This window comes from Macrotis lagotis, chromosome 4 (assembly GCF_037893015.1).
Source record: "Macrotis lagotis isolate mMagLag1 chromosome 4, bilby.v1.9.chrom.fasta, whole genome shotgun sequence".
In the NCBI taxonomy this organism is placed as follows: domain Eukaryota; kingdom Metazoa; phylum Chordata; class Mammalia; order Peramelemorphia; family Peramelidae; genus Macrotis; species Macrotis lagotis.
This window is the reverse complement of record NC_133661.1, coordinates 69,905,744-69,922,805: the sequence shown is the minus strand read 5'-3', so window position 1 is coordinate 69,922,805 and position 17,062 is coordinate 69,905,744. Positions and strand designations below refer to the sequence as shown.

The 17,062-nt window shown below is 35.7% G+C and overlaps 1 protein-coding gene across 10 annotated transcripts in view; it reads right to left on the bottom strand.

Annotated features, from left to right (window-relative positions):
* Nucleotides 1-17,062, bottom strand: part of MYO9A (myosin IXA) — a 217,363-nt gene that overhangs the window by 71,644 nt on the left and 128,657 nt on the right. For all 10 annotated transcript variants that reach the window (XM_074233066.1, XM_074233060.1, XM_074233061.1 and 7 more), the window contains 4 exons: nucleotides 14,049-14,109; nucleotides 12,236-12,382; nucleotides 11,177-11,216; nucleotides 7,855-7,977 (listed from right to left, as the gene is read on the bottom strand). In XM_074233066.1, the coding sequence (XP_074089167.1) occupies nucleotides 7,855-7,977; nucleotides 11,177-11,216; nucleotides 12,236-12,382; nucleotides 14,049-14,109 (371 nt within the window). The remainder of the gene's footprint in view (nucleotides 1-7,854; nucleotides 7,978-11,176; nucleotides 11,217-12,235; nucleotides 12,383-14,048; nucleotides 14,110-17,062) is intronic.

The following is a 17,062-nucleotide window of genomic DNA, read 5'->3' as shown; positions in this document are numbered from 1 at the left end:
GAGCAAATAATTAAAACCAGAAAGCAACACAGAAATTGGTTTGCTTTCTCAAGGGAAACTAGTCAATATCCATCATGGGATTTTAAAAAAATGATAACTGCTAAATCAATATTTTTTTCCATACCTGGTAGAATACAGGAATAATTAAATCTAACAATTTTAGCCAACTCATGGCAAAATCAGTTTCACTGTTTACTTTTCTTTGAAGTATGGCTTTTTACAGGGAAGAAGAGTTTGTTGACTAAGCTGCGGGGGAGGGAGGATGAAATTTTTGTGCAACTATGTGAATACTTTGGGTCTTTTGCTCACCTCTGGCTCCACTTCAGCTAGGTTCACCCATCTCCTGGAGGAAGCCTCCCCTAATACCTTCCCTTTAGCTGTTCATGCTCTTAGACTTCAATGCATTTATCAATTGCCAACTACACTAGGCATTGAGTGGCCAGGGAATACAAAGAAAAAGATAACAACACTGCCCTCAAGAAACTTACATTCGATTATATACATGTACAGAATTATCTTGCTTTCAAAAGCAATGACTGGATTCCAATTTTTTTCTGTCTCCCAAGTCCATAGACAAAATGTTTTGGTTTTCAGCACTTATTTAAAGTTCTTTGAAATAAAATGTAATTATGCCCATAGATGAAACACTATTTTTTAGCTTCTTTCAACAATAACAAATATAAAATATCATTAACCCATAACACATTAGCATTCAAGTGGAATTTTTATATTTTGTGCCAATATGCCACTCCTTTCTGAAATCTTATCCTTTAAAGTTATAAAAAAATTTTTGATTTTTAAATATATATGCTTGTAAAAGAAAATGATCTGAAGTGTTTCACAATCTTAAATCATTTTCCAAGTCTTTCGTGAGAATCATGAAATAGCAAAACAACTTTCTGAGTTCATGACTTAAGTTAAACTTACAAAGACTTTTGTATGAGCACCATGTCACAAATAAAACGTTCTAAGTCAGTCTGCAGTTTATTTTTTAAACTAGATCTTAAAATTTAAACTAGATTTTTTATTCAATTATTTAGATTTCTTCTGATCTTTCCTTACATTCTCCCATAGAGTTGCTCTATTATAAAGTTTTTTAAAAAAGGAAAGAGGAAAAAAAATTTCAAAAAAACTAATCACTACATTGAAAAATCTGACCTACTTTCCTGACAAAGTTTCTGAAAAGGAAACTGACAAAATTCCTTTATGTTCATTTCACTTTCATTTCTTGAATGAAAGAAAAAGCTGTAATCACAGTGTTGAGATATTCAGGAATAAATCCTTTATCTTGACACTAGAAGATAAGGCATTTGTAGTTAATGTGAAAATTTTTTGAACACATATGCAAAGGGATTTTAGAAAAATGAGAATGAAAATAATAATTGATCACTATATTAGCCTTCCTATTTTCATGATTATATTCATGCAATTAATAATGAACAATTTGAAGTAAAATTTTGCTATCCTTGAGATGAGACAGACAAGAATTCTGAAAAAAGTTAGCAAATATAAGAAAATATGACTAACTAGTTATTAGTAATACTGACTGATAAACTTTGACTCACAAACCTAAAGAATGGATTTATCGAATCATTAGTTAAAGCTTCTCAGGGCACTTGCATATTATTTAGACCACAATTTAATGGAAGTCAATAAAGTCAACAGAAATGACAAGTATGATATTCTCAAAGTTATTTTTTTCATGGAATTTGTTGCTAAGATCTGTAGGAATACTGGATTAATATAGATATGCTGTCAACAAAGAAGAAGAAACAATGCTGGTTACAGATATGAATGAGATTTCTTCATGGTCTGATTTGTTCTTTAAAGGGCTTCACCTCTATCTGTCTCCATGATCTAGAAAGCGGTACAATGTAAAAGCCATGTCCAGCTCAGGTTGAAAGATGGAGTGTTCAGAGGACACAGGGGTCTGCGCTCAGCAGGAGCACAGCCTGGTGGCAGGGGGATGAGGAGAGCCTGGAGCATCAACAGTATGTACGGAAAGAAAGGGAAGCAAGAGAGCCCCGGGACAGAAAGAGCTCCTGGGGAACCCCTGACCAGTTGGGCATCTGGGGGACAGATCCAGGCTGCAGCAGAATGGCCACAGAGCCCTACCTGAGTAATGGGTGTAAAACAGTCTAGAAATGAAGCCATCTGACTGAGCAGAGATTTTATTCTAACTCAGAGCCAAGCATGTGAGCCTGCAGTGGAAAACCCAGGTCTGAAGGCAGAGACAGCAGGCTGATGGGGAGAGTGTCCAGGAGCGGTCTGCACAGCAATGGGGCTCAGGCCAGGAAGACAGTGGCCAGACCCCACCCCAGACATCACCCCTTTGGAAGCACTGAAAACCCACTGGTCCTCCCTCTGGAGCTGGGAAAGCAGCAGAAGCTCAGGCCAGAGACTTCCCCAAGAAGTGCACGAGACCCAGACTCACAAAAAGTCCAAAATGAAGAAGGTCAAAAGAAGAGCAAAACCAACCCACCAAACCACACAAAACGATGCAATAAAGAACGATTCTGTTGACAGAAAAGCTCGAGACAAACACAGATGATGGTAACTTAAAAACAAAACCTCAATGGGAAAAAATGTTGACTAGACACAAGTCAAAAAGAATTCCTAGAAGAGTTAAAATAAGAGCTTTACCTTCACAATATCACTAATATGGAAACAGCTTCCTACATTACTGTTCATATAGAATTATATCAAATTGTTCACTGTATTGCTGAGGGAGAGGAGAAAGAAAATTTGGAACTCAATTTTTAAAAATTAATGTTAAAATGGCCTTTATATATATAGCTAAAAAATAAAACAATATTTAAAATTTTTAAAAAGGAACTAAAGGAGGTTTTTTTTTTCTTTTGGCAAGACAATGGGGTTAAGTGATTTGCCCAAGGTCACGGAGCTAGGTAATTATTAAGTATCTAAGGCCAGATTTGAACTCAGATTCTCCTGACTCCAGGGCTGGTGCTCTATCCACTGTGCCACCTAGCTGCCCTTGAAAAGACTTTTTTTTAAAAAGCAAAGCAATATTTTAAAATTCAAATAAGAGCAACAGGGGGAAAAATGGGGAAAAGCATGATAGATTTCCTTAAAAACGAGAACTGACCAAGTGGAAACTAATGGCTCCAAGAAACATCAAGAAAAAAAAATTAAAAATAGAAATAAATATGAACTATCCAGTAGGAAAAAACAGCTGAACTGGAAAACAGATTACAAATAGATAATTTAAGAACCGCTATACCTAAAAGGCATAAAGAAAAATAGGGCCTAAACACCATATTTAAAAAAATTACAAAGGAAAACTCCCCATTAGAACAATTTAAGGGATCTACCAGTCACCTCCTGGAAAAAACAATGAGCTTTTAAAAACCCAATAAAATAGATAGCCAAAAAAGAAAACCAAATAATCTTTATCAAAAATGAAAAAAAGCTGAATTCAAAATTAATGAAGAATTAAAAGAAGCTGTTAGAACCTATTTCTTCTAACAACATGACAAGAAAACTGACAATCTAATATCATTGATCATTTATAAAAATAGAATTATATTAAGTGAATGTGAAGTGCTTAAATTCTTAGAAAAAAGTTAACAAACCATAAATGATTTCACAAAGAAAAAAAGCTTTAAGACCAGATGAATTTTTAAGTGAATTTGATTTAGCATTTAAGGAGCAATTACTTCAAATATTAAAGAAATATAATCTTGGTATCTAAATCAAAATCAAACTAGAGGAAGAAAACTATGGATTAATATCATTAAAGAATACTGATGTAAACAATTTAAATAAAATTTTAGCTAGGAGATTATAGCAATATATCACAAATCTATGACCTGGTTGGATCTAGAACAGGAATTCAATTATTAAGAAAACTGTAAATATGTTAAAACTCATTATATTAATAACAAAACTGATTATATTAATAAAAAATAACTGATAATAAAACAAAAATATAAAAAAATCTTTCTTGTAAAACCTGGAAAACATATGAATAAACATATCTATCCTTAATATAAGTACTGTCCAGCTAAAACCAGGAGACAATATTATATAAAATTGAGATTAGCTAGAGGGTTTTTTCAATAAGATCAGGGGTAAAACAAGAATGTCTATTATCACCATTATGATTCAAAACAGTGCTAAATCAAATAAAAGAAACCAAAGAAGCACAGACACAGAGGAAAAAAAAACTTAATACTCTTGAAATAATAGCTTACATAAATTATAGCAATCCAGATGATGAAATAAAAATCTAAATAAAATGATCAACAATTCTGGCAAAGTTGTAGGACAAAATAAATCTCCAAAAAAATTTTGCATTTCCGTAAAAAGCAACAAAATCAGAGAGAAATAGAAAAGAGAAATTTCATTTAAAGTACTTGTAGGGGCGGCTAGGTGGCGTAGTGGATAAAGCACCAGCCTTGAAGTCAGGAGTACCTGGGTTCAAATCCGACCTCAGACACTTAATAATTACCTAGCTGTGTGGCCTTGGGCAAGCCACTTAACCCCATTTGCCTTGCAAAAACAAAAAAAAAAAACCCAAAAAAAAAACCTAAAGTACTTGTAGATAGTATAAAATATTTGATCATCTACTCCCAAACACAAGCCCATGAACTATATGAACACAATTAAAAATACTCTTTTCACAAATATACAATTCTAAATAATTAGAGAAATATTAATTGCTCATAGTAGATTAAGTCAATGTAAGAAAAATAATAGGGGCAGCTAGGTGGTGCAGTAGATAGAGCACCAGCCCTGGAATCAGCAGTATCTGAGTTCAAATCTGGCCACAGACACTTAATAATTGCCTAGCTGTGTGGCATTAGGCAAGCCACTTAACACCCACTGCCTAGCCAAAAAAAAAAAAAAAAAAAAAAATTAACAGCATCTAATTTGATTTGCTTATTTTAATGTCATAAAAATTCTCAATTGAATTCTTTATGGAACTAGAAAAAAATAACTCAACGTAAAGGAACAAAAGATTAAGAATAGCAAGGATGGTGTGACCTTGGACAAGTCACAACTCCACTGCCTTGCAAAAAAAACATCAAGGGAAATAATATAAAAAGTGGGAAGGAAAAGGAATTAGCAAACTATACTATTACAGAGCTCTAATCATCAAAACAATTTGTGACTAGGTAAGAAATAAAGAAGTTGATCAGAGTAACAGTTTGGCACAAAATATACAGAAGCAAAAGAATACAATAGCCTCATATTTGATTAAACCCAAAAGCACTAATTATTGAGTTCATAATTTGCTATTTGACAAAAACTGTTAGGAAAAATGGAAAGCAGTCTGGCAGAAATGAGGTATAAATCAACATTCATACCACAAATCAATACAAGGTCCAAATGAATTTGATTTAGACACAAAGGATGATATCATACATAAATTTGAGAAGTACTGAAGAAATTACCTGTTAGATCTATGTATGGGAGTATGGATAGTTCACAACCAAACAGAAAAGAGGTTCACAGAAAGTTAAATGGACAATTTTGATTACATAAAAGAAAAATGTTTTTGTAGTTAAATAGAACAGAAGCCAGAAATCGGGGACAAAAATCTTTGCAACAAGTCTCTATGATGATCTTACTCTAAAGATATACAGAGAATTGATTTAAATTTATATGTCTAACCCAACCGATATTTCAAGCTGTTTGTAACCAAATAAAAAAAAAGACCTAAATCCCTAAAAATTAGAGATAAGTAATTAATTACTAAATCACCTCAGACCCCATAGCTTAGAAAACTTGACAAAAATGGGACAAGAACAAATGCTGGAAGGGTTGTGGAAAAATAGGAACGTTAATACAATGTTAGTGGAGCTCTGAATGGGTTCAGCTACTCTGTCCCTAAAGTTATTTAACTGGGCACACCCTTTGACCACCACTAGATGTCTTGTTTCCTAAAGAGATCAAACAGAGAGGACCCAGATGAACAAAAATATTTATAGTAGCTGTTTTCATAGTGGCAAACAGTTGGAAACTGAAGGAATGCTTATCAACTGAGGACGATGAAGGGTATATGAATGTGGAGGAAAACTGCTGTGCTGATGGAAATGAAGAAAGAGATGATTTCAGAAAAACAAGAGAAGACTTATTTGACCTGACTCAAAGTGAAATGACCAGAACCAGGAGAACAATACTGTAAAGACAAATAACTTGAAACAATTTAATTAAAAATTCTAATCAACACAATGACCAACCACAATTTCAGAGGATTAATGATGAAAACATAATGACAACTGGGTAGACAGATGATGAACTTGAGAATGCATACTGAGGCACACTTTTTCCATAGACATGGCTAAGGTGAAAATGTGTGTTGGCTGATTACACATATTTGTAATGAATGTTGTTTTTCTTGCATTCTTAATGGGAGAAAGGGGTGAAGGAAAGAATACAGACCTTAAAATAAGAGGAATTAAAAAAAAAGAAAACTAAGTATATTTCTTTTCCTTATTCTATCTGCAGCATTCATTAGTTCTAGAACATAAATGAAAAATTTTCAATGGCAAACTTGTACTTAAATTAAAATATGAACTAGGCTTTTTCATATGCAGTTATTAGAAAACAGCCCATTATGTTACCTTTTTAATGCTGAAAAATCTAAATGAGCAAAGCACTTCATGCAAATAGATTAACTTAAGTTTTCTTAAGAATTCCTAATGTGGGGGCAGCTAGGTGGCACATGGATAGAGCACCGGCCCTGGAGTCAGGAGTACCTGGGTTCAAATCCGGCCTCAGACACTTAATAATTACCTAGCTGTGTGGCCTTGGGCAAGCCACTTAACCCCATTTGCCTTACAAAAACCTAAAATAAACAAACAAATAAATAGAAATTGTTCTTATAAAAAAAGAGCAGCATTCTAAGGGGAAGCTAGGTGGTACAGTGAATAGAGCACTGGCTCTGGAGTTAGGACGACTTGAGTTCAAATCTCAGACATTCATATCTAACTGTGGGACCTTAGGCAAGTCACTTAATCCCATTGCCTTACAAAAACCAAAAGAACATTGGTTAAAAAACATTTGATTAAGTGTCATGCAAACCATAGAAAGGAAAGGTTCTTTCTGACAACTCAGTCCAAATGCAGCAGTCACACACTGGAAAAGAGTGGCCTGGTGCAATACCATATAAAGCATGAGAGGCTGAACAAATGTTTTCCGAGGCAGCTGGTTTCCCCCAGCCACAACATCGAGCCGGTCTCCTCTGACAAGGACTGTTGTTTCCTAAAGAGACACAAAGTTGTCCCTGGGCCCGGGGGTCCCTAATGAAACTCTCCAGGGGCAGTACAAGAGTCCCTCTGCCCGTCCCCCCCCCCCCCAGACAGGTCAGTGCCCGTTTCCTCTGTGTCTCCTTGTTGGGCGAGCTCCTGGCCACTGTTTCACTGCATCCCACCATCAAATCTGCCCCTTGGATGTTGGAGAAACTCAACACTATTTCAAGATTTTATTCTGAGGAGTTTTACATCAAGTGAAAACCAGCGTTTTCTCCCCGCTTTAGCTCTGAAGAAAACTTTTCTCCCAAGGTTTTTCCTGCACCAGGCAGAGGCAGAGAGCTTCACTTCAGTCATTCAAAGTCCTTAAGTGATTTCTTCTCACTAGAAATCTACTAGACAAGACCCAGGAACAATGAGCTTTTAAGGAAGAAAAACCAAAATGGTCTAAGATCTCTAACAGAGTACCTTTGAGACCCCTTGAAAAGAAAAAATGTAGAAAAAGAGCATAGGAAGAAAGTCCTCTGTACTCCTGAGTTCTAGTCCCATTCTAGAAATGTGAATAACACTTCTCTGATTCTCCAGATCAAGGTTTTTAAACTGAGTTGCTAATTTGGAAGAAATGACATGTCATTACCTGAAACTGGGCACTGATGCTAGGAGGCTTCTTCTTCGTATGGAGACGAAGCAAAGATTTCGTGCTTTGATCCTGGAGGGTCAGGTTGATCAGGTGCTTTAAAGATTTGACACTGAGTAAACTCTGGGAAAGGGAAGGAGGAAAGGGAAAGAAAAATCATTCTCAAATTACAAATGTAAATATTTTGAATCTTCACAGTCAGTTTTCCCTTTATTTTAGAGTATGAATTATCCTTTCTGCAAGGATAAATTAATTAAATAAGAATTTTTGCATAATTCACTGCATTTGCAAGACTGTTAAGATAATGGGGCCTGAAACTTAAAGACATGATCTCGGTTCTATTGGATTTAGGATTTATTTGGGGAGACAAGACCATACAATATAAACAAGGAAGAAATACAAGATAACACTTTGAAACGTTACAATTTAAGCAGGATTAGTAAACTGCAATTATTTTTACTGGAATAAAGACTTTTAGATGAAATAACTTAAAGGTCTTATGAATTCAAAACCAAACTACACTTTTGCAAAAAATCATTGAAAATTTGCAAATATAAGAAAGGATTCCTAAAGGAAAAACTTTGTGGTCATCCATAAAATTTCTACTAATTGTGCTAGCTAATTCGGAATTCTGAGACAGCATATTTCACAAAATCTCAGAAAAGTAAGGTGATGAAGGGTCCATCCTCTACCTTGGAGTTAATTGCTGTTAATTTTGGTTCATTGTGATAAGAAGGGTTAGCTAAATAATGCCGATTAAGAAAAAGTATGAGATTCTTTAAGGGTAACAAAATAAGCACAGAAGAAGTATATTTAAATTACATGTCTAAACCAATGAAGCTGATTGTGTCCACAGAAAACAACCAACAGGCCTAATGAGATCAAATAGAACTGGTCATAATTATTATGCTGAAAGGATATCAATGGAATTAGTTAAACCAAGATGAATTAAAAAGTTAATGGAGTCTAAGTTCTCCTTTATTAAGCCAGAGGAATCACTGGATCATGGATTTATACCCACTTATTTCATTGTTGAGAAAAATGGGCTCAGAGTGGACAGTGACTTAGCCAAGTGAAAAAGATAGAAAGCAGCAGAGCTAGAGCTAAAATACAGATTTGCTGACTTCAAATTCAGTGTTCTTTCCACTTAAAGAGTGCTGTACACAAATAATATGAAAGAAAAAAAAATCACAAAGAATTAGTAAGACAGAAATGGTTCAAGTATCTCAAGTCTGTTTACATTTGTGTTTAATGAAGAGTTATTTCCAAAGGTAAGTTATACTATGTTCATCTATGATATTTGAAAATAATCTAGCATCGCCTCCATCTTCCATCAACCAATGACACAAAAAGCAATTATTCACTTCCTCCCTATGAAGCACCATACTTTTGTGGCAGATGGGGAGGATAACAATCAGACAGAAAATTTACACGTCCTCAGCTTCCCTGAAATCTTGGAATAAAACAATATTCAATATATCCCAAAAAATTAATAGCTTTATGGGCACCAGTCCAGAATTCCTTCCAGACAAATGGCAGGGCTTAGCCCTAACATCAAGTCTGAAGAAGGCTGGAAGAAAAATCAAATGAAAAAAGAATTCCACAATAAAAAGCTATTATACTTGTGCCAAGACACAAACACAGAAGATGATGACTCCACAATAACTATAATAAGCATTTACCTCAGATAAAAAAAGGCACAAATTCCTTTAGAAACAAAGAGTTTAAGAGTTAAAAAAAATTAATGAAATTTGAAGGGAAATATCTCATAGCTATGTCTTTGGATGTGTGCTGCTTAAAATTTTACTTAACATTTTGATTGGATGAAGGTATTTATCTAATCTAGGACAATTTTTTTAAAAATCTGGTAGATTTAAATCTGGGAGCAACAGTTTAGAATTATGGCTAAATATAAGACAATAAAATATAATAAGGAAAAACAATTCACACTTAGATTTTAAAAATTAATGTTATATATGAGTTCTGTGTGCTATGGCAGCCAATAAAGTTAATGTAATGTTTGGGACATTAAGAGAAGAGATAGTGTCCACAAGCAGAGACATGATAGCTTTCTTCTCTGTCCTACTCAGATCACATCTTTAACATCAAATTCACTTATGCAAGTCAACTTTTTTGTTGGAAAAAATATGTGATGTGGAGAAGAGAAAATGACCATCAAAAAAGTCAACAACATACCAAGCTAATGACAAAAGGTAACACAAAAGAAGGCTGAATTAAGAAGGGTATGATGTTCAGGACCCAGGCTGTAACAACCATGCCATATTCTGCTCTGATCAAACTGTATCTCTAAGGGAAGTTCAGTTCTGAGATCTACAATTTAGGGAAAGCATTTACAGAAGGTTCTATGAAGAGAAATGGGAGTAGAAGTCAAGTCATTCAAGAACTGTTTGACTGGAGAAACTTCAGGGCAGTTATGAAGGCCAGCTTCCAGTAGTGGGTAGGCTAACAAAAGGAAGGGAGATAAAATTTGTTCTGTTTGACCTTGGAGGGAAGAAAAAAACCAAGAAAAATGGATGAGAAACTGTAGGAAAGTAGTTTTTGGCTATAATACACCAGACACTTGCTTAAAACTCATAGCTTCTAATAATCCAAAACTTGAAGGTGCTGAATCAGGAGAAAGTAGGTAATCCACACAACTGATGACTTCAAGTAAGACTGTATGGCCATGTGACTGCTTTTGCTATAGAAGGAATTTTTGGCTACAAGGAAGATGGCCTTTTGACAACCCTTTCCAATGCTCACAATGTATGATAATTACTGAATCAATAGAAAATGAATACATCTATGATTTGGGCTGTTGTGGAAAAACAACTGGAAGGAGGTTCAAGACCTGGGGCTGACAGGTACAGGCTTTTCGGGGTTCTAGAAAGCTCTCTGTTACGCTGCAGAGAAGCTGGCAACCAGGATTAGGAATGATGATTTCCTGGACAAGGAAAAACTACACCTAATAACATCTAGAAAGTAAATATTTTTCTGGAGTTTAAGAGAGATTTAAATGAGAAATGAGAAGAAAGATAAAAAGTTTTTTATCCATATAAATCTGGCAAATCAAATACTGTAGGAAGCGCAGAAAGACTAGAATTGGAACTGGAGGGTTTATGGTCAGAAAGAAATAGCTTCTGCTGGCCAGCCACTTCGAACTGGCTGCCCAAAGGACCATGAAAGTCATCTATGGACTCACACACATATCCTCATTTCAATATATGCAAAGAATTTGACTGCCAGATTTTTCAGTAACAAAAAGAAATTAATGTTCCAATATTTATTTGACAAGATATAGTAAAATGGATGTATTACTCACCTTAGGAAGAGTAGGTTTAGATTTAGAGAATTTATATTTCCTGAAGACAGAAAAATAGAAACAAGAAAAATTAGAACGTGGGATGGCTCAATGTTTAAAAATTAAAAGTTTTCTCATACTTTAAGTTCTTTTTTACCTTTTTATATTGTAAATGCTACGCTTGATTTAAATGGTTTTTTAACTTTAAGAAATAAATGAGGTGGCGCAGTGACCAGAGCACCAGTCCTGGAGTTATAAGGACTTGAGTTCAAATCCAGCTTCAGATACTCAATAATTACCTAGCTGTGTAACCTTGGGTAAGTCACTTAACCTCATAGCCTTGCAAAAACTAGGAAGGAAGGAAGGAAGGAAGGAAGGAAGGAAGGAAGGAAGGAAGGAAGGAATGGAGGGAGGGAGGAAGGAAGGAAGGAAGGAAAGGGAGGGAGGGAATGAGGGAGGGAGGGGGAGAGAGAGAAAGAAAGATGAATAGATATTATAATCCTTATTCTAGGAGGTTTTCACATCTAAGTTGGTGATCAAAGAATATTGAAGGTTAGGGTTTAAGAGGTATGAAAATCATGGTGCTGTGGAAGTCAAAAAAACAAAATTTGTATACTGCTGAGGCATATGAAATCTTGGAAAAGATGACAGTTCTTCATTTGACTTAACATATAATTTCAGAGATCAAAGAATTCTCTGAGACCAAACCAATATTTGAATACTCTTAGGCAGAGATCACATATCAACTTCTCCTCTGGGAGGAAGCCTGTCAGGCTGTGGTTCATAAACCTCACAACCGGCAGGAAGCAGCCCTCTCATCTCTCAGCTGGGCACTTGACAAAGACTCATCTTCTAGGAATACCTAGAACACCTGGTTTGTCTGACTTTGGCCTTCACCTCTGCTGGTGAATGAACTGATTCAATTTACTAGCTTCTTAGGTTCAATATTATATAATTCAAGATCATTTTTAAGCTCTTTGACTTCCAGTTATTTTGATGGCTCTGTAACCTCATTAACTTGATTTTCACCCTTTCCATGGTTCAACAGAGAACAGAAATAGTCACCACTTCAATACTAACAACATGAGAAGGCCATGGGCCCTTTCCAGAAGCTTGCTGCTTCTTGAATTAATAAATATTCCTTGTCTATCCAGGAAGGGGATAGAAGTTGACAGCTTATTCTCTCTGCTGACTGTTGTTCCATTCCAGTCAATGGCAAATGTACTCCTGAAAATATAAGAGAGGAAATTACTTTGTACTTTTAAAAAACCCCCAACAACAACTAGTATTTACATTAAACATTTTAATGTTTACAAAGTTCATTACATCCAGAATAGCTCCTACTCCACATCTATTCCTAATGAGAAAAGTAAAATCTGAACAAAATAGTAAAAAAAATTCAAATAGACATTATGCTGGCAGGTCAAAACTTCAACATGCAGATTAGGCAATTGCACCATGTAAGGCATTGGGGTTGGGGGCTGTGGGGGAAGCAAAGTTGAAGGAAAATATACATCTCTGTCTTCCTAGAGTTCAAAGTCAACCAGATAGGACTATTATTCTTTGTAATACAGATTTTTTTGTATCCCTCCTTCATTCCCGCGAAATCTCCTATCCAGATTTAAAGGAGAGGGATCAATTAGGAGGCTAGTGCAGAAAAGCAGGAAGCAGGGGGAGGAGGCCTTTAATATAGAGGCTATGGAAATGGAGAGGAGGCAGAGGAGACATGGTGGAGGGGGCCAAGGCAATGTGGGCCAACTCGGGAGATAGATGAAGTGAGAGAGCAAGGAGGTGAGGATAAATTGAAGAAACTGGGGAGAGTGGAAACTAAGAAAATGGATGGAGAGGTGTGTGGGCATCCATATTTGCTCTATAGCATATACTGGAAGAAGGACCAGACTAGAATCGAGTTCTACTTATCCAAGAATTGTGAAACTTGGGACAAATCATCTCTGTTGACATCAATTTAACATAAAGGGGTTAAACTGAGGATTGTAATCACTAAATGATTTTAGGGTTTTTACTAAAAACAGAAGGAACAAAGCGAAACAAAAGAAGAATGTAGTTTAATTCTAAGGGAAAATAGAATTGTGCTGAGTATCGGAAGCTAGGTCTTTTCTTTGAACTCCACACATACCATTCATTATATTAACTCACTATAACAATGAAAGGTTTTATTAGTAAATCTGCAATTAAATTTTAATGAGATGATCACTATTTACAAGGCTTAACACATTAACTTAGATATTTTAATGTTTAATGACAATATGTAAATTAGGAGTCATTTAAAATGCAAAGATGATTTTTTTTATTTTCAAGTGACTCAAACATTTAAAACCTGTAATCCAAAAGCTGAATGAACTTCCTAAATTCTGAAAATAGATTATGTTGACTTCATGTGAGTTATTTATATAAACTTAAGGTTTTCCAGATTTTATTTGCCAAATGCTCAGAAAGCCTTGGATACTTGGAACCTGACAATTCTTTTTCTTGAGAATTGTCTATTCAATTTATTATCCCCATTTCATTTGTGAAAGCTATCAGAAATGAGAAAAGGAAAGATTGCTCCCCCTTTTTGTATTTAAATGCTAAATTTCTACTATTTCTTGTTGCTATTCAGTTATTTCAGTCATGTTTGACTCTGTGTGACCCCGTTTGGGGTTTTCTTGGCAACAAAACTAGTGGTTTTCTATTTCCTTCTCCAGTTCAATTTACAGAAGAGGAAAATGAGACAAACAGGGTTAAATGACTAGTCCAGGATCCCTTAATTAGTTAAGTGTCCAAAGCCAGATTTCAACTCAGAAAGATGAGCCTTCTCAGGTCCAGGAACTAGAAGACTTCCATCTCTCCCTGATCATTTCTGTGTTTCCTAAAAGGAATAAAAAATCCTTACCCTTGGGAGTACACGCCTTGAAGATCAGACAGAGGTGATCTGGGGCTTTTCCTTGTCATACCTAGTATGTCAAAATAAAAATATTCAATGTTACTGATGTGAAAAAAAATCTCAAATGCATTAAACAATCTGTAAACTGCAAAACAAGTAAATTAAAACTTTGTCTTGAAAGACAGAAATATAAACGCAAACGTGACCATAAGACTAATGTTCACTTCTGAATGCTAACTAGGCCAATTAGGGAAATTAAAAACAAATAATTTATTCTGTGTCTTAATGGCACTGGGTCAAAGAGAATACTAGATAGAAGGTTTCAAGGCACAGGAATCATTTTCAAGAATCTAGTCAGGCAATTTCCTTGGCAACATTTTATCAATAAACCAAAGGTGACCAATTTAATCACTTTTATATGTGGAAGGGAATTGTGAAATGGGACTAGAAGCCAATTTTCTTAACTTGGTTTAAAGTTCTTTCTTCCATACAATGTTATTCGCATTTCTTTTTCATTTCTGAGTTGAATGGCTTGTCATGATTTTAAAAGCTCTGACTCCCTTTCAATCATGAGAAAAAATAAAGCAACGATTTTACAAAAAAAAGCTAGGTGCCAATTTTAATAGCATTCAAAAAAACCCTGATTCAAAAAAGCTGATATAAAATAACAAATGTTCCTTGTTTTACTTTTCATCCTTTCCTTCATTCCTAAAAAAGACAAATGATAAAGAGTATGCAAATGTTTTTCTTCTTTCCAGTGTTCAAAAGGATGTTAAAAATTAATGGAGAGTTTAATATCAACAATCTGTGGAGCTGATTGATGAACACTATTCTGATTAGTCATGTTGAGGGCTGCTACATATTTATAGGGATTACTAATTTTCAAAGAACACGATACAATAAAGCCAGTCAATACATAAATGCCTACTCTAAGGCAGTCTCTGCTTTCATGGGGTTTAATAATCTAATGATTTCAACAACAGTAAACAAACATGTACAAAGAAGCTACACATGGGATCTATGACAGAGTGAAGACACTAGAATTAAGGAGAGTTGGGGAAAACTTCCTAGGGAAGATGGGGATTTAACTGGTATCTAAAAGAAAGTTAGGGAAGACAATAAGCAGAAATAAGGGGAGAGAGCATTCTAGGAATGAGGGCCTGGAGCCCAGAGCCCAGTGTCAGCAGCTCTGAGAGTATTGGGAATAAGGCAGAAGAAGAATGGAAAAGTGGATGGAAGGTTAGGTTATGAGGGGCCTTGAATGAATTGTTAATTCTTGAATGAGATATTAAGAAGTCAATGGAATTGGGGGTGGGGGGGAGAATGACCTGGTTGGACCTGCAATTTAGGGAAAAAACCATGTTTGTAGCTGATTGGAAGTAGAATGTGGGCCCATGAGGAAGGAGGAGAGACTTGAGGCAGACAAGACCCAACAGTCTGTAATGTAAATATAATAGTCCTAGAGTGAGGTGAAGGGGACCTCGATCAGAACGGTGGCAGTGTCAGAGGAAAGAAGGAAGCATGGCCAAGAGGTGTTGCAAAGGTGAACTAGGCAGGTCAGAGAGTGAGGAGTCCGGGAGGACATCCTGGGCTGGAAGGAGAGTGTTGCATTTAGTAGCCATAGGGAAGACGGGCAAAGGGAGGGTGTTGAGGAAAACAATGAATTTGATGGAGGTTAGAAATGAGAAGTGGGATAGAGATGATCTTTATGGAGGTTCAGAATAACCGGACATGCAGGTATGGTCAGATGTGGGAATGTGAGTCACTGAAGGCATAAAAGTATGTGTAATATGAAACAGATTTATGTTTTTGGAATAGCTCATCTTGCCAGGTCTTAATGCCAGTTATACATTAAAGGGCAGCATTTTCTTGTCTCCAGAAGCAGTGATGATTTGTTGGAGAGGACACTGTAAGCAAGTAGACCAGCTAGAAAGTACTAGAGTAGCCTAGAGTAACTGGTCTAAGATTGTACAAACCAGGGCGGTCCAACCTCACTTTTAAAAGTTTTTATTGAAACGGCAGACAACAGATTTTGATTTGCCATTTTAGGGAGAGCTCTGTGATAGCATTTAGTTAACCCATAGGGGGGACATAAAATTGTACTGTGGCAGCATTTGGGGCTGTCCTAGTATAGACTATAATCCTTTAAAATCGTTAGGGAAATAACTGTGAGCTTTCTAGAATTCTAATGATTCTATTTTTCTTATATAACAGAATGCAGAGGAGGAAACAAACCAGAGAGCAATTTTAAGAAGCCCTTAGAAAACAGTAGTTCATAATATGTCCCCAAATCAATAAAAACTGTTCTTACCCTTCAACCCAGCAATTCCAATTCTAGGCCTATCTCCAGAAGAAATCATAAAAATTGGGGAAAATCCTACATGTTCCAAAATATTCATAGCAGCTCTTTTTATTTTGGCAAAGAACTGGAAATTGAGGGGATGCCATTAATTGGGGAAATGGCTCAACAAGTTATGGCATATAAATTATGGAATACTATTGTTCTATAAGAAACCATGAATGGTCAGACTGTAGAGAAGCATGGGATGAATTACAGGATCTGATGCTGAGTGAAGGAAGCAAAACCAAGAGAACGTTCTGTACATTAACAACAGCACTTGTGAGTTGATCAGCCTTGATGGATGCAGCTGCTCTGAGAAACTCAGTAGCTGGGACAATCCTGGAAGACCTGTTATGGATAATGCTATCCCATCCAGAGGAAGAAAAACAAAAAACAAAACCAAACAAGAAAAATCCTTCAGAATCTAAATCAACACTACATTCACTTTCTAACAAGTTCTCTTATGTATTTCTTTCCCATCTCATGGTTTTCTTTCTTTTCCCTAATTCCTCATACTGAAAATGATTATTCTGTAAATATGTTGAACACAAATGTGTATGTACAATATTCACCTGCCTTTTCACTACTGAGGGGATGGAGGTAGGGAGGGAGGGTGGAAGGAAATTATGTAACTTAAAAATATGCATGTGGATGAATGCTGAAAAACTCTTTTAACATGTAA